This window comes from Babylonia areolata, chromosome 1 (assembly GCF_041734735.1).
Source record: "Babylonia areolata isolate BAREFJ2019XMU chromosome 1, ASM4173473v1, whole genome shotgun sequence".
Taxonomy (NCBI): domain Eukaryota; kingdom Metazoa; phylum Mollusca; class Gastropoda; order Neogastropoda; family Buccinidae; genus Babylonia; species Babylonia areolata.
The window spans coordinates 62128248-62147248 of record NC_134876.1 but is presented as its reverse complement, the minus strand read 5'-3'; the positions used below and the strand labels follow the sequence as shown (position 1 = coordinate 62147248).

The 19001-nt window shown below is 36.8% G+C and overlaps 1 protein-coding gene across 1 annotated transcript; it reads right to left on the bottom strand.

The window, feature by feature from the left end:
* Nucleotides 1–729: 729 nt before the first annotated feature.
* Nucleotides 730–18993, bottom strand: LOC143285096 (transcription initiation factor TFIID subunit 5-like). The gene is made up of 19 exons (XM_076592313.1): nt 18676–18993; nt 17482–17603; nt 16545–16623; nt 15153–15231; nt 14287–14410; nt 13885–14003; nt 12568–12645; nt 11300–11409; nt 10555–10646; nt 9843–9962; nt 8900–9045; nt 7943–8080; nt 7136–7217; nt 6519–6630; nt 5854–5967; nt 5429–5483; nt 4688–4810; nt 4040–4136; nt 730–2927 (listed from the first exon to the last, which is right to left on the bottom strand). The coding sequence occupies exons 1-19, from the start codon at nt 18796–18798 to the stop codon at nt 2810–2812; spliced, it is 2031 nt and encodes a 676-aa protein (XP_076448428.1). The 5' UTR covers nt 18799–18993; the 3' UTR covers nt 730–2809.
* Between the last annotated feature and the right edge of the window lie 8 nt (nt 18994–19001).

Below are 19001 nucleotides of genomic sequence, written 5' to 3'. Positions count from 1 at the left end.
CTGGTGATGTTCTGGAAATCCAAGATGGAATTGTACCAGCACGACAGAACCATAATGTCTGTCTTTCTATGCACAATGATGTTCTATCATCAGCCTCACAGGAGAGATGCAGAAAAAAGTGAGCCAGTATTAGGTAGCTACAAGTCTTTTAAAAAAAAATTTTTCTTCATGCATTGACATGAACTCTGGTGTGATGATGATATTTAAAAATTCAGCTACACCTGTGTGATTCTTGTTCAATTCATTCTGAGTCATGGGAACGCTGACGAAGAAGAAGAAGAATTATGAGTCCAAATACTACCAGTTCATGCCAACACCAGAAACGTTCTCTAGTTGTTTTTTGTTTGTTTTCAAAAAGATAATTTGCAATAATAAAGTACTTTGATTTACTAATCTTTCTTTGGTTCAGTGTCCATATTGGGTTTTCTCCCCCTCTACTAGTTTGAAAAGTAGTCTGGGTACTAGACGTTTGGATAAGTATTCAAATTCCATGTACAGCTTTGCATTTCATGCATACAAAGCACAAAAAAGCGTTAGAGATGGGGGGTGGGGTGGGGGATCAGCATTAGAGCCAATGTCCAAGTCTAAATTCTGAAAAAAATCGCTGTGACAGGTAAAACATATGTGCATGTAAGTACTGAAAGAATGATAGTGCAATGTGGCAATATTACAGCTCCCAGAATATGTCTGCTTTGTTTTGACCTCAAGAAACAACAATCAAAGTCACGTCAGCTGTCTTTTATTCACAGCAAATTCTGCTGACATACATGCCAAAGTCCACATACTTATTTTTGCTGCAAACCTGTTTTGTACAAAACAAAATCAAGTACAATACAAGACAAATAAACAGTGTTAGTGATGCTTTCAGAGAAGAATCTATTCAAAATCCTCTTATTTTGCCTTCAGAATGCAGGAGGAAAAAAATGAACATCTGCTCACCAACATATTATTCTTTTATACAGCAATGTATGTATTAATGCTATTCAAGCAGAACATTAGTAAAGAAGACTGGCAAAAATGTGGTTATATTGCATACTTATTAACACTTGCAGTGCATCAAAGGCAAACAAAAAACACCCTGAGATATCTTGTAATGTATTCATATATCTTTTGCTTTAGGATTTTAAATTCTCCAAAATTTCAGAACATGCAAGCCCTTTATGAGGAATGTGTGGAAAAATCTGAGATTTGTTCTTCAAAAGTAAGCAAACAAACAATAATAAAATCTGCAAAATAGTATCCCTCAACTTGCTTTGCGTGCAGTTTTTCTACACAGAAGTACAGGTTTGATTCAACTCCTGAAACAGAGCAAGTAGTACCCTCTCTGTGAAAAGCAGGGATCTCTTTTGATCCAAGAAGAGTGGATAAAAATATGGTCTGTACTGCTGCAGTGCAAAATGGGTCTTTTCACACTCATGAAATGCGCTTAGAAATAGAAAATGTGATGCACAGTGCAAGTTTTAAAGACATGATACACTGACAGCAATATGTACCATATTGGTACTAACATGTAATAAAACTTCTTTTAACTTAAATTCATAGATCACTTGAAACATGATTTTCATCTAAAAAGACATCATTTCTGAAACATATTTTTTATTCATGGAAAACTCATTCACTCGTCTGTACATGCTCTGTATGTACATTAAAAAAACAAACAAAAAAACTTACCATTCCACATAACACGCATATATGCATCAAACCTTTTTTTAAGCCAAGAATACACTCTGATCTTCTTGGACACTTTATATCAATGGATATAAACCAACAGCAGAACACTTTTGGTAAATATCATACATACTGGCATATGATACGTATGTACACACATTCTTTCTTTCTTTCTCTCTAAACACACACACACAATTGCCCACACATTCAAACCTCACTTGCTCAGACCTTGAGAAGACACAACTTCACACACACACACACACACACACAAGTGCACACACTTTCTGTAAATTAAGTCAGTGAAAGAGGTAGATACTATCACTTTCACTTAATTTCAAAGTTGAAAGTTATTGCTTACCAGTGGGAACTACCCTACATGAATGTTTCAATTTCATACAGATTCCTCAGTAATTCAATTTGTTACTGACATATGGTGAAGATCTGTCAACTGATAAACAAACAGAAGTTTTACCCAACACATTTTACTCTTTATCTTATACCGAAAACCTTTCAGTCAATTTCAATGAAGCATTTCAGGATTCAGATGGAATATATGAAGGGTGATGGGTATGAGTGTGATGCCAGGAAAGGAGACACAGAAAAACAACACCACAAAAACTAAAAGTAAAACCCTCCCTACAAAGTACCATTCCCCTCTATATCTTCATCCAATAAATTAAAATCCATACAGATGTCATGTAAAAAGTAAATACACATTGGCAGTGTCGTAGCAAAAATCCATGAACATGTAAAGCAGTACACTCATGTTGGCAGTCAATTAGCAATCTCTTTCTCTCGCTCTCACACACACACACACACACACAAACATACCCACATCCACACACACAACTGAAGCTCATACCTTTTGCAGCACAGGATCTTCTGATAATGTTTTAGTTCTCCTTGTAATATATTACACCATCAGTAACACTTGCATCCCTCACACACCTATACACACATTTCAAGTCAGATGGCACCGGTCTTCAAGTTAGTCAATCAGCTGAGTAAACTTTTTAAAAATAACAATAATAAGATAAAACAAAAAAGAAAAGAAATTAATGTCCATTGCGTCTCACAACACATGCAGTCATGCATTCCTAACACCCACGCAAAAAAGAAAAAAAAAGGTAATCAGGCTGGATCATGATGTTACATAAGGTCCACAACCGATCAGCACGTTTCTCCGTGTGAAATGTAACCCCAGCACTGGCGTGCACTTGGTGTAGTATGTGCCCAGCAGAAGCGCAGGATTGGTATTTCTGGTGACAAACAATGGAAATTGTCAGACTGAAGAAAGAAAAATGATTCAAACCTAAATATAAAATGAATCAAACCTAAATATAAAGTTCACTTTATGAAATATTCATGACTTGTAAGATACATTAATATTATGATATATATGTATACAATCACTTAAAAGCACAGATTCTATATTTGTATCACACAAGTAAAATAATGTAAAAGCTGTCTAAACCATGTCAAAAGAAATCATAATTTGTCAGATCCATAACCAAACTGTCAAACAACTTGAAATTCTCTGGTCTAAGATCAGTGTTTTGTTTGTTTTATTGTTATTATCATATTTTGTTTGTTTTGTTTTTTCTTATTCCTACGATTCATAAACATAAAATACTTTCTGGCTAATCACTATGAAATTTTCCTCTTTGTGGCTTTCAGCTATGACTATCAATTTGGTCATAAATCAGGTTATATAAAACACATTATTCTTTTTTCTTTTTTTGTTGTTATTGGTTGCTCTACGAAAAACTTAGCCGTATGCAGAACACAGGAGCAGGAGTCAAGATGGCTGCTGGAAAAAGAGGGCACTAATCAGGGATGCAAAGGGGAGGTGACCTACTTTGGGAGGTTATTGGCCGTAGCTACTTTCGTTTTCTCTGAACAGGCGGGTAGTAGTTTGCTAAGGACAGAAATCAGACCGCTGCCAGAGTCTGTACCAGTGGATCAAAGTTAAGTATGTGTAGTTAAATCAAGTTATATAAACACATTATTCTTTTTTCTTTTTTTGTTGTTGTTGGTTGCTCTATAATCTGCAGTTTCAGTGGCATTACTTCCATGCCATTCATTCCAACTCAGCCCCATACATGGCCACACCCGGGCTCGTCTGTTGCAGTCATCACCAGCAGTCCATTGGGCAAGGCTGTCATAGTTATATCCTGGCATCAACCAGGCCCGAGAGATACAGACACTTGCAGTGTGTTGGTCAGGGAATAAGAGCAACACACCCAAAAAAACGCATCCGTGAAGTGGATGATATTCGAATGTTTAGTCCCAGTCTTCCCATTTAAGCCCATAGCACACTCAACTCTGGGCAGGAGCCAGGTGTGGGCCAATATTCAATTGGAACACTTACACGCTGAGAGAACTGGGAATATTATTGTCACTTTCAGGGTCCTGCTCCTCCATGATACGTGCCAAGTCCCAAAGGCGAATGCTGTTGTCCATTCCACCTGAAACAACACAGTGTAACATCTTTTAAAACATACACACATCTTTGTCCACACCTCCCTCCTCCCTAGCTTTCAAGCAAACAAAGTGTGGGGTGTATTCACATTTGATTCAGCTGACTGAACATGGGTGCTTCTGTTGGAACCACATAATGTTTTACCAGCAAAGGTTGAATGGTTGGGAAAAAAATGCATGACATGCGACACTTCTAAGCCAGATCAGCTCAAAAGAATTACTTTACAGTGAAAAGGAAAATTCAGTTTTGGAAAAAAAAAATTACAATCTGTTCTGATCTTGGTGATCTTTAATACATATAAAACATGTGATAGCCTGCATCCTGTTCAATCATGACCCTCAATCTATGTCTCTATCACACATAGACACACACACACAGGGAGATATGAATGACATTGTCATCTTTGGGTTTTTGTTTTGGAGAACCAGACATGCTACCAATCCCTAAATCTTAAGAATCTTATTCCCACACCACCGTTCCTTAGTATAATCATCTGAAAAAAATTTTTTAGCTCATAGTTTTACAAAGTGATCTTACCTGAAGCCAGAACAGTGCCATCCCGACTGAAGCACAAGGCATACACAACATTTGTGTGTGCTGTTAGATGGGCGACCGCTGTTCCACTGGCAATATCCCACACTATCACTGTATGGTCCACACCTGTTTGAACACACATCTCTGTGATAAACAGCTGTGGTCTGTCACTGCTGGATTAACATTTCCATTATGTCATAATTAGTGAGCATTTCACAATTTTTTTGTTGGAGGGAGAGTGGGGGTGGGGAGGGCATCTTCCAGTGCCTTTGTGTGAGTAAAAGCTACCAATACCCTTTTTTTTCTTCAAGTGATAACTCAAAGATAATTCTATTGCCAACAAACATTACTTACAGATCTAAGTGCACAATCTCTTACAGTTGGCTTGCACAAGCAATCCCTCCAGTCATGCCCTAGCTTACAAACACCCACACACAAGTCCAGGAAAACAGAGGTAAAGATCAGTTGATTTAACCGTGCTGCAAACGAGTAGTTTGGATAAGACAGGAATCCAGACCCCTGTCGGAGTCTGCACCAGTGGGTCATGGAAAAGCAGTGTAATTAAAACAGAGATAAAAATCATTTCAGAACGAAGATGATAAAGCAAACAGAAAAGCTCTTTCAAAGCATAGGTTACTTCCCTTGATGTATGATCAAAACACAGTTGAACAAAATGACTTTTTCTCATTCAAGGTGTTAAGGAACTGTCATAAGTATATATATGAAAAACAAAAACTTCCATACCAGCAGTTGCAAGGTACTTTCCATCTGACGAAAATGTCATGCATTGGATGGATGCCTGGACAGACATAAAGAACCACATGAACCACTTATTTGCTGAATCATCATTATCAACATCTAAAGAAGAAGAAAAAAAGCTACTTTAGACAAGAATCCTATTTCATCCTTTACCAATGAAAACATTTTAGCTCTCAGATATTTTACATTTTTGTCAAATAATCAAAATCAGTTGAGGAAAGGTTTTCTCAACAGCAAAGATAAAGACACATAATTTATTCTTTTCTAATCTTAAGCAAACCAACTTATTTTGATTATTTCATCTGATTAAAACTTGCACAAACAATACAAACCTACATATTTTGATTACTTCATCTGATTAAAACTTGCACAAAATAAATCACACATCCATGAGGAATTTTCAGACCAACCTTGTGCCCAGTCATGATGCGAACACAGGTGCCGTTCAAGACATCCCACAGCCTGACAGTGCGATCACTTGACCCTGTGGCCACGTAGTTACTGTTGGGGTGGAATTGAACACACTGAAACAACAAACTTCAAAATGTCATTTTCTTCTTCCATGTGAAAGCAAGCTGCAATCATCTCATTCTTTTTCAAGCTCATTCCAGTTATTTTGAAAGTGTTCTGATTATCTTGCCTTGTTCAATTCTTTAAAATAATTCTTCAGAAACCAAGTTCATTTTCAGTTAATTGATTTGTTTGTATCAATATTCTCCCACCTCTTCTTTCCCCTTATCACACTGTTTTACTATGACATGAATATAATCAGAAAACTCTCTTTGCTTCTGTTCAGCAAATCTGTTCTGTTCAATTACGTATCATTAATCACTACATTTGATAGTTTAAAAACAACAACACATGACCACATGTTCTCTTCCTGTAAGGTTAAGATTTTTATTTCTCAAATATTTTACTCTCTATGTAACTGAGAATCTGATGACAGTAGAAGGTATAATTCACTGAAGTCATTAATCATAACAACTACTTATCACAAGGAAGAAAGACAGAGAGAAGAAAAGAAAGTAAGAAAAAAACAGAAAGAGAATGCATTCATTCAGAAAACAATACCCACCTCAACGTCAGACTGATGACCGACAAAAAGACGCAATGGCTGATAATGGTCAGTGGACCACAATCGTCCTGTCCGATCCATCCCACCAGAAAGGAAATAGTGACCATGAGGGCTGGAAATAAATACAAAAACTATTGAAGCTTTGACTATGAAGGCTAGAATTAGAAATAAATACAAAAAAAAAAAAATTTCATTTCCCCATGCTATCCATACACTAGAGGCTATATTCCTGCTTCATATTTAAACATATTAAAACTGGGAGAATTTTTTAAAATATTTTTTATCTCCATGCCATAACGCACAACTCATAAAGGAGGCAATACTCATCTTGGTTACAATAACTGTGTACAGAATTAAAAAAAAACAACAACCCCACCTTAGATCAGATAAATGCAACTGAAACATCCAAATAGATAAGTTCAAAACAAATTTACAAACAACAAAATAAAGAAGTAAACAAGCATTCAAACAAGGAACCAGTAAAATCAAACAACATTGTAAGCAGATAAAGTAAACAAATCAGTCACTAACCAATAATCAAACCACCACAAACTCTGAACTTGCTCTGTACAAAAGGTTTAATAATGCACCTAAGAAAAAACAACAACACCACTTACCCAAACTTCGCATCCCATACTGGGTAGTTATGTCCTTTGTAGCAGACAATGTTGGTCCAAGTCTTAAGATTCCAGAGGCGAACTGGAAACACATGGCATAATTTTGAAAAAAATAAAATAAAAATAGATAAATAAATACCTACATCAAGAATGCAACACAGTGAACCCAACACTTAATGAGTAATCGCAAACACTTCACCATAATAAAACATTTTTTTATTATTATAAATTCCATGATGGAAAGTACAAGAACAGTCATTCAGGTGATATATCGTTTTTTCTTCTTCTTTTTTTTCTAATGTACTGAAGTTTGCACAGAACTTCTGTCATTCGTAAAATGACTGATTAGCAGCAGAATGCATACTAAACTTTCACTGTTGATAAACAGTGGTATGGCAGACCAGTGTGATGTGCCTGACCAGGAAGCAAGTGCCCAAGGGTTGCAGTGTAGGATTTTTATTCCATCCTCCACTTCTCCTTGAGTGGTGGTTTGGTTGCAAGGCTTTCAGATGAGATGATAAACTGAAATCCCATGTGCAGCAAGCACCTTGTGCATGTAAAAGAACCCATAGCAACAAACGGTTGTCCCTGGCAAAATTTTAAAGAAAAAAATCACTCTGATAGTAAAACAAATACACTTGTTGTCTGAAAACAAACAAACAAACAAAAAAGTGGAATGGTGGTGCTGCCCTGAAGCAACGCACTTTCCATAGAGACAGCAATCTTTATTTCTCACAAAGAGATCTTGAAACAAAAAAAGTAATTTAATGCAATACAAACACACAATATCAACGGGGACTGACTGACCTGTACCATCCTGTGACGAGGAGATGAGGCCGTTTTTATCAGGGCTGAAAGACACAGCGTACACTGGACCCGCATGTCCCACCAGCAGTTTGGTGTCTGTGCCAGTCATGTCATCCATCATTCGCTCCAATACATCATCTGCACACACACAGATAAACAGTGTTATGTGGAGATCATTTGTACAATAATTTGTAAAGTTTAAAGCAATGGAGAGAACTTTTCAGCAAAATAACATGCTACAACAACAAAGTGCGACAGTATTAAAAAGGATTTTATACAAGACTTTCTTTTTGTCCTGTGTTTGTGTATTATGACTTTTAACCTGTGCCTTCTTGAATCTGTTTGGGATTGTTTTCATAGAAACTTACTAGTTTTTATGAAAGTTTGTTCTCCTATATGCATCAAATGCTGCTTGAAATATTATTGCACCAGCGGAAGGGAAGTCTTTTTTTTCTTCACCACCATGTCATACATTCACGTTCAGAGGTCGGTCATACTCAAGGAAAAAAGTATGGTCTTGTTGTCTCTTAAATATGGTATATGAATATAAGACGCTTATCTGCCAATACAGTAACTGTGAGGGTCTTGGTTAAAATCACAATCTTGCGCTTTCTCCCAAGTTTGTAAAATCAAACTGAGCATCAAGTCATTTGGATCAGATGATAAACTGAGGTTCCATGTACAGCATGCACTAGGCATACCGAAAAAAAACCCATGGCAAAGTAAGTGTTGTCTTCTGGCAAATTCTGTAAAAGAAATCCACTCTGATAGGTATACAAATATATGCATGCACTCAAGACCTGACTAAGCATGTTGGGTTATGCTGCTTGTCAGGCAAATGCCTAGAAGATTTTATGTAGTGTATATGGATTTGTCTTAACACAGTGATGCCTCCTTGAGAAACTGAAAATGAATGATAGCAACTGACATGAAAGTGAGAAGTCCATGGTAACCAACCTGCTTCTTTGTCGATGATTTCCAGATCTGCAGCAGATTTCATGGCCCTCAGTTTGTTAGGGGTCAGACTCCACACCCGCACATTGGAGTCCTGGAATCCAGCAGCCAGCATCGTAGAATCATCAGTGAAGTCCACGCATGTCACTCTGTGCCAAGAAAACAAAAAAATTCCTTTTCAAGTTACAAAACTGTAATTCTAAGACGAAAAAAAGATGTGATGAGAAAAAGACTTTGATGTAACAAACTACTGGACTGGCAGATCAAATCTGGCAGAGAAGTTAAAACCAGTGCACTGCATCATGGAAACAAGGAACCTGAGGACCTCCACATGCTGCAGGTCAGAGGACAACATCTGTTATTGTTCTTCTTCTGTCATGTGGCTGATGTGGAGCTGGGGTGTCGGCGCTACCATCACACTGTTTTCTAAAACCACAAGGAGGAAATAAAACACTATCATGACATCTAGGTCTGCTGTAAACAACAGTATGTACTTCATAATTCCATCTGCGATAATAGAACAGTACAGAAACTCCTGTTTTCATTAGAACAATGGTTGAGAGGAACAGTGTGACAACAAGCTCAGGTCTTCTAGTGCCAGTCTCCTACAGACTGGTACCAGCACTGGAGACAGGGACACAACCCTCTGCTACCTGCCTCCCCTTCACTTGCAACATGGACAGTAACAGTTCAACCAATTCCATCTCCTTTCAGACACACATGACTTAAATGAAATATATCATTCTGTATGGGAAAAGGGCATGACAAAGAAAGGTGTTTAACAAGTACATTCTTTTGCCACATTTTGTCACAGTGACTTAATTGTCACCATATTAATATCTGTAATGACAAATGATTAATGAGGACAGACTGACTGACCATAGAAAAACAAAAACAAAGATAATCCTCAACTGATTTCATGTGCACATTTCCTAAAAATGCTTACCCTTGAGTGCTGTTGAGGAATGTGTAGAAACAAATGGATGGCAGCTGTTCTGAACTAAGCTTGACTCTCTTCAATGCCTCCCTGAAGGCTGCAATTTTTTCCACTTTATCTTGGTCTTTCCTGCAAACAGTCAAAATAAAACAAGCATTTTGTTAATCTGGAGTACATATTATCAGCAAACTAAACTGTGGATCCCAGATTCCTCAGTTTTCATGTGTGTGTGTGTGTGTGTGTGTGTGTGTGTGTGTGTGTGCTTTGTGTGTCTAGCAATGTGTATGCATGTCAGTAGATTTGTAAATGAGTGTGCGCATGCATGTGTGTGTGTGCATGTGTGTGTGTGTGTGTGTGTGTGTGTATGTGTGCATGTATGTGTGTGCATGTATATATGTGTGTGTGTACAAATATGTCTGTATGTGTATACAAATGTGTGTTTGTCTGTGTGAGTGAGGGTGCATGTTCATGATCGTAATGTTCCAGAAACATCACAGCGTACTCATACAGTCACTGCATTAACATACTGCAAACAGGAAGGGACAAAAAGAAATGAAAATCAAAACCAGGCAATGTACATTTATAACAAATGAACGGTTCTGGTTAACAATTAACACACACACACACACACACACGCAGACAGAAAGAAAAAATCAGAGAGCATACTTTTTACACAAGTCAGAAGTATAGTGGTATTTAAAAAAAATTATAAAAAACTTACAACTCAGGAAGTGGTATTCTTGTTGGCTGTGGTGCATTGGGGTCATTTTTCGATTTTTTCAGTAACAATGGATCCTTCTTGGCTTTCTTTTTCTGAAAAAACAGCAAAATGAATCATAAATATTAAGAATGTATCATGACGATCCTATAAATATAAGGTAACCATCAACAAACAAGGCAGTCTTTAGGTAGAATTATACAAATATTAACTAAACATCAAAAGTATCATACATGCTCTGTCAGACAGGAATTATGAATAACCATATGATAATACTGCCTTTAATAAATAGAAGAATTTTTCTATGAATTAGTGATGGTTAAGTATGTGTAGTTAAATAGAAGAATTTTTCTACGAATTAGTGGTAACCTCACACAATATGATAATAATCTTCTTTTTTGTTCACTGTTTTTCATATGTTAGCATTTTACACAAACCAAGGGTAGGCTCTCAAGGCCTGACCAGTGTGTTGAGTTTATGCAAACATCAAGCACCTGCTTTTTATCTGCTTTTTTAAATTTTTTTTAATACAGCAGATGTGGTGTAACAGGTATGGATCAGTGTGCTTCCTTTGACACCTCCTTGAAACTAAAACTGTATAATTATCTTTATGTTTCAAAGAAATATATCTGTCAAAGAGACGTAAAATTAAAACGACAGCATCTTCCACTAGCTTAGATCTGTTTGCAATTTTATATCACGAAATGTCTGATCAGAGATACAAGAAAATTCCTGATGTAAAACATACCTTGGGCTTGCCTGTGCCATCTCCATCCCCTTCTCCTTCTTCTTCATCTTCCAAAGGAATGTTCAGATCGGGTTCTTTCAGAAGGCCATAGTACACTCTGACTTTGTTGGCTGAAAATAGTCAGCAAAACCATCAGTACTTTCCCATGCACCCCAAGTACATTCTCAGTTTGATGGCTGAAAAACAAAGTCAGCAAAACTATCAGCACTTTCCCATGCACCCCAAGTACATCCTCACTCTCATGGCTGAAAAACAAAGTCAGCAAAACCATCAGCACTTTCCCATGCACCCCAAGTACATCCTCAGTTTGATGGCTGAAAATAAAGTCAGCAAATCCATCAGTACTTTCCCACTCACCCCAAGTACATCCTCACTCTGATGGCTGAAAAACAAAGTCAGCAAAACCATCAGCACTTTCCCATGCACCCCAAGTACATCCTCAGTTTGATGGCTGAAAATAAAGTCAGCAAATCCATCAGTACCTTCCCACTCACCCAAAGTACATCCTCACTCTGATGGCTGAAAAACAAAGTCAGCAAAACCATCAGCACTTTCCCATGCACCCCAAGTACATCCTCATTTTGATGGCTGAAAATCCCCCCCCATCAGCATTTTCCCATGCACCCCAAGTATATCCTCATTTTGTTGGCTGAAAATAAAGTCAGCCAAACCAACAGCCCTTTCCTCATGAACCCTAAGTAAACCCTCACTTTGTTGGCTGAAAAACAAAGTCAGTAAAACCATCAACACTTTCCCATGCACCCCAAGTACATCCTCACTTTGATGGCTGAAAATAAAGTCAGCAAAACCATCAGCACTTTCCTCCAAGTAAACTATGACTATCAGAACAGCAGAGGCGGTAACTGCTGTTCCAACTATCTGGGCTAGAATTTGATTATAGTGGAGAGTGTCTTGCCCAAGTTACATCCCCACTCTCTCAGCCATGAGAGTTTTAGGACAGTCAGGATGGTTCCCAAAGGCCAACTAGCCCCCAGGGCTGCAGCACTAAGAGCCAGTGCAATTCTGCCTCCTAGTTTGAGAGTCATAGTCCTTCAAAAAAGACTAAGCTGTATGTGATTTCCCCGTTGCATTGGAAAACCATTGATAAAACAGCTCTCACTTTGCTGTTGGCCCAACTGTAAACTTATGTCAATCTGTGATATAAGCTCATACATACTGTCCATACAATAAAAACAATCCCCATATCATTCTTTAAAATATATCTCTAAAAAATTTTCTTATTTTTTCAAAATATGAATCTAGCTCACCTTCCTTTTCTGCCTCTCCCAACAAAGCTCCACTGGTAGCGTGTATTTGTTCCTGGGTTCTTGGCATTCCATCAAACACTACAACAAAGAAACAGAAACTAAGCTGACCACAAACCATTTTCCACTAAAAATACTACTTACCAAGTTACATAACTTTGGCTGATAATCATCCATTCTACCAAGTTAGATACTTATGGCTGATAATCATCCATTCTACCAAGTTACATACTTATGGCTGATAATCGTCCATTCTACCAAGTCACATACTTATGGTTGATAATCGTCCATTCTACCAAGTTACATACTTATGGTTGATAATCGTCCATTCTACCAAGTTACATACTTATGGCTGATAATCGTCCATTCTACCAAGTCACATACTTATGGTTGATAATCGTCCATTCTACCAAGTTACATACTTATGGCTGATAATCGTCCATTCTACCAAGTCACATACTTATGGCTGATAATCATCCATTCTACCAAGTCACATGCTTATGGTTGATAATCGTCCATTCTACCAAGTTACATACTTATGGTTGATAATCGTCCATTCTACCAAGTCACATACTTATGGTTGATAATCGTCCATTCTACCAAGTTACATACTTATGGCTGATAATCATCCATTCTACCAAGTTACATACTTATGGCTGATAATCGTCCATTCTACCAAGTTACATACTTATGGCTGATAATCGTCCATTCTACCAAGTCACATACTTATGGTTGATAATCGTCCATTCTACCAAGTTACATACTTATGGCTGATAATCATCCATTCTACCAAGTTACATACTTATGGCTGATAATCGTCCATTCTACCAAGTTACATACTTAACTTATGGCTGATGATTGTCCATTCCAAATCATGAAGCATTACATTGTTTAACCCTCTCTAAACATAAGGAAAAAAAGATACACAAATTGGTATCCAGAACAAACTGTTCTCAAAAAAGAAAATTCCTTTACGCAACACCAAACTCAAGATGTATAATTATGAACTGTGTGTCCACTTGTGTATGGTTGTGTGCATGTGTGTGCATGCGTGTATGTGTGCTTTTTTTTCAAACTTGAACAGTAAGCATCCTGAACCTGAACCACAACCACTTCGAAGACAATATTAGTTTGGCGACTAATCTTATTTAATTACATTGATAGCCTTAACCTTCGCAGACTGAACCAATCTGGGGAAACTCAAACGCACCATCGTGCTCATTTCCTTACTCCCTGATCAGTTTCAGTAAAAAAAAAAAAAAATTCAGAAAAGACAGAAAAACAGAGGGAATGAGTTGCAAAAGCTGAAAGCAAGCTCACCTTCAATGAAAAGATGCTCCTGTATCATGTTTATTAGAATTGTTAAATGCTTCTCTTGCAGGTGACGCTTCAGATGGGTATATGAATCGCGCGACATTCGAATCACAAATTTGCTTGATCTGCACACATCACAGAAACAAATTAACAATAACAAAATCAAACTGATGTGGGAGGGGTCAGAGACAAGAAAGTTTGCCACAACTGTCAAAAGGGAATGGCAAGCCTGATCCAAATATATATGACAAATTTTACCATGATAAGAAAGAGGAAAGACTGATGGCTACACAATTACCCCATACAAAGTTCTGCTTAAAATTCTGGATTTTCCCCAGCAAGAGCAGACAATGAGTAAAGCATCAGTTGTACAGAGTGAAACATTAAAGCGGTTTCAAAAGTCCTCACTTGAAAGTGCTCATAATCTGATCCACTTCCATGTGCTCTCTCCTCTGGACAGCCACAAGGCGTGCCAGGTCATCCGCCCGGTAGTCCTCCTGATCCCGACTGAACCGCTGGAAAAACTGAAATGCTGAAAAGGAAAAATTAAGATAATAATAAGAGTTGATATGGATAAACTAAAATCTCAACTCCTTCAAAAAAACTGACCAACTTATCATAACATCGACAAGATGATATCTAGAATAAATCTTGAAGATTAACAAACTCATAATATACAGGACTAAAATACACATACCAATTACCATACTCAGTTAACAAAGGCATCCACTGATGCAGAAAGAATTTTAAAATAACAAAAAAACAATGACAACAAAAACAACAACAAAAACAAAACAAAACAGACACATAATCACTATAAAAATATCACCATCACACACAATCACAAAAAAATGTCACCATTAATGCATAATTCTGTCATTATATGTCAATGTATCAAAATTAATATCATTTGCCTGGCTGGACCTTAATCAATGTGATTTGATTCATGAAACATTGTGTGTGTATGAGTGTGTGTGTGTGTGTGTGTGTGTGTGTGTGTGTGTGTGTGTGCGTGCGTGTGTGCGCACGTCTGTGTATCTGTGTCACTGTGTGTGTCCATGTGTGTGTGTGTGTGTGTGCATGTGCTCCCGCCTGTCTCAGTGTCCCTCTTTCTGTCTGTATGTATATACATATGTATTTGTGTGTGTGTGTGTGTGTGTGTGTGTGTGTGTGTGTGTGTGTGTGTGTGTGTGTGTGTGTGTGTGTGTGTGTGTGTGTGTCCTGCCTTTTATTATTTAATATTTCAAGAAGTTAAACAAGTAAACAGAACTGACCATGCTCTCCGTGACCATTATACACCAACTCCAGATACATGTGGATGAAGACTGGATACAAGATCATAGACAGTTCCACCTAAGAAACAAACAAAAAAATATCTATAAAAAGAAAAAAAAAACGATAAAGCAAACCTTTACTTTCAAACTGATGAAATGAGAACTAAATGTCCTGTTCTGAAAATGAATCTTATTATTATCTTAAAAAGCAATGTGAAAGCGCCAACAATGCATATGCTTAGCATCAGTTCAGTTGAGTTTCTCAAGGAGGCGTTGCTGTGTTTAGACTAATCCATATACACCACTCTATATCTGCTGAGCAGATGCCTGACCAGCAGTATAACCCAATGCGCTTAGTTAGGCCTTGAGGAAAAATAAATAAAAAGAACAAATAAATTAATTATAATGATAATAACAATAATAATAAATGGATAAATAAATAATAAATTTCAATAATAGTAATACTAATACTAAAAGGTGAGTACATTAAAATATAGTGCAGGGAAAGATAAGAAGGCAAAATAACACACCTAGTATAGTATTTTTAACTGGTAATTTCTGGTGAGTGTACATACATCAAATTTGAAAACACCCCTCCTGAACCTATATTTCTTTTAAAAAAAACAACAACAAACAAACAAAAACAAACACACACACACACACAAAAACCCATAAAAAACCCAGCACCACAGCAGACACAAACGACTAGTAACAGTACTGTTGATTTATCTCATGTTGAAATATTCAGGACACAGTGAAAGACTGCCCAAGAAATGAAAGAATTAGTACCTAAAGGACTGCTGTCACTTAATCACATGATGACCTTCTACTTAGCATGAATCAAAACAAGGCTATACAATTAAATAAGTACATTGTTCCTGGTCACAGTCTGTTGCAGTACAAGGGTAATTCTCACAGTCACAGGTAGTCGCTAATATAAGCTCCATCTCATTTTTTTTTTCAGTCAATTCAAACCAAGCAGTAGAAAGCAAGAGGCAAGGCAGTAGGAAGTCAAACACTTAATCTGAACTAAAACAGATGGAAAAAAGAATTAAATTTCTCTTTTTTAAGTATGGGCAAAACAAAAATGCAATTCAAAATTGAAAATTAAAATTCAAATAATTGCAAACTGTGCCTCTCTTAAAGACTCAGCTTGAATTTTAACCTTGCTAAGAATAGTGAAAAAAACAGAAATGCTACCACAAAGATCTGCAGGAAAAAATGACAGGAAGAGAAACAAGAGAAGAAAGAGAGAATGAGAAGGGAGAAGAGGGAAGGGAAAGAGATAAAGCAAGGTCAATAGCCAGGGAAAGTGTTTATAATGAACCCAGTTGTTATCAGTTTCTCTGAAAAAAACAAAATTAACAGCAGTCTACACAGTACAATTCATACCTTATGAACATCCAGGCAGGTATCAATGAAAGCCTTCAAATCAGAATAGACATTCTGATATATCCTTGGGTCATCGGAACTGAAAATAAAAGTCCATTTGGAATATAATAATATTAATAAACATAAAGACATCATACTCATAGTCACAGACAAACAAAAGCACTTCTATAAAATTCAGTTTTTTTTAAGCTCAAATGTTCAAGATAAAACACTGCATATGAGTTAACCAATGCAATGAGAAAACATTGTTTTCTCCACACAGTTCTGTTTACAATGTAATCTCTGTTTCTTTATGAATATATACATAAATCAATTTTGCTTTGTTGTTATACTTGTAATAGTCTTTCATTGTGCTTTGTTGTTCTTTAATAGTTTTCTTTCACATGTAATGAAACATGCACACAAAAAAACAACAACAAAAAAAAAAAAAAAAAAAAACCACAATCACTCTTAACAAAAAATTACTTCCACTGCAGCATTAATTAAGCTGAAACCTAACTGAATAACTGACCTGCACAGTAGCCTAAAGTAATACTACTTCAGTTAATTTGGATAGAACATTATTATCTGCCTTCATCTATGTGTGTGTGTGTGTGTGTCTGTGCGTGTGTGTGTGTGTGTGTGTGTGTGTGTGTGTGTGTGTGTCTGCATGTGTGCAAAGGAATATGCATCTGAATTTTAAATTATATTTTCATGTGTTTACAAACATACCTCTGTCACAAATACTGTTTCTAGAGGATGATCAAAATATATCAGTAAGAGGAAAGAACATTAAACAATGAGCATCTCAACGTCTACAATGCATGTGTAAATAGTATTCAAAACTCAAACGCTAAAGTTTTAAGTAAAACTAAAGTGAAGACTACGGACACATGCTTTAAAACATGAAAGAGCAGTGTATAATGTACTACAAAGATTCATTCACTGTCCATTTCACCTTTTGTAAGCAGCAAGAGCCTGGGATACTGCTGATGGTGTTTGTGGTTTCTCTGTTTTCTCTGGCAGAGGCAGTTTACTGTCATCTAACTTGATCTCCTTTTTGAGAACTGTTTCTGTTTCCTGCAACCAAGAATTACAAATAAAATCATACATGTACAACTCAGTTCACACCAATGTGCATATTGTGTTACTTAACTACTTCTAGTTCTAACTGCAATTGAATCTAGCATTAAAATTTTAAATAATAAAATGTTACTAAACATAGCTTTCACTGGTATTTCATCACTGGCTTGGCCTCAGTCACTCCAAATCAAACTGATAGAACAGCAACAGCAAATACTGAAACAGGCCATTGACCACAGCAATAATCAAGATATGAGAGATCCCAAGACAATAATCTGAATAATGACACTCAACACCAAAAAGTGAAACATTTCTACTGTACACCCCTCTGCTATGATTTTAGCTCAATGCACTTTGATAGAGGTTGGGAGAAAATACTTGTACTGGCAGTTAGAACTGCCTTGTTCAGCAATATTTTTTGTGCAGTTCTCTCTCTCTCTCTCTCACACACACACACACACACAATTAAAACGATAAATGTGTATAACACACACACACACACTGAATTAAAACGATAAATGTGTATAATACATACACACAAATTCAACTGTTCATGCTATTGCAAAATGCAAGCCACTGCTATCACTATCAGTGTTTGGCTTGCATACACTACGTTTGTGAGTATGGGCCATAAATTTTAGAAAGAAAAGATTAAACATTAGAAGCTTCATCAAAAAGAGATCTTGAACATTTTCTATGTCGGTTAGTGTTATTCAAGTTAAAAATCAACCCTTCATTTGACACAATCATTATGTTCTGCAGAAATCATTTGATTTCTGCAGCTGCAACAGAAGAAACATGTCTAAAGTGAAACAAAAGCAGCATTCAGTACATGAGTACTGGATAATGACCTCTATGGCTCCAGTCCAGCATAAAGCACATTCATTATACAAAACAGACGAGTTGAAGCAAATGCATTGTAACCTAAATGTACTTAATACAGTTTGAAAGAGAGAGAGAGAGAGAGAGAGAGAGAGAGAGAGAGAGAGAGAGCGAAAGAAGTTGCTCAAATGAAAAGTTATGGTAAATTACTCTTCGTGGGTTCTATCACATACTATCACACACAAACCTGTAAGTTGTTGTCACGGAGAAACTGCAAAAATTTTAGAATCGTTTGCTTCTGGTCTGGATTTGTTGCTAGTGATGCCATAATGTTGTTTGAATTGCCCTTGCGTTCAGACGTGTCCGCCATTTTGCAAAGACAAATGTTTCTATCCCCGTCTTTTTACCCGTACACCATCCAAACTTAAGTATGTACTTTTTTTTTCTTTTTTTTTCAAACCCTATTTGCTAGTAATGACTGGAATAATATATGTCGTATCATATCCTTCATAAGAGTTAAAAAAAAAAATTCTTTATTCTCAGTCGCAGAGGCCTGAAGCACTGATCTAAAAA

Coding starts and splice junctions, on each gene's coding strand:
- LOC143285096 (XM_076592313.1), bottom strand. CDS start 18,798: ATGGCGGACACGTCTGAACGCAAGGGCAATTCAAACAACATTATGGCA. Junction 14,411..15,152: donor TAATGGTCACGGAGAGCATG/GTCAGTTCTGTT, acceptor TTTCCTTTTCAG/CATTTCAGTTTTTCCAGCGG. Junction 4,811..5,428: donor AAAGTACCTTGCAACTGCTG/GTATGGAAGTTT, acceptor GTGTTCAAACAG/GTGTGGACCATACAGTGATA.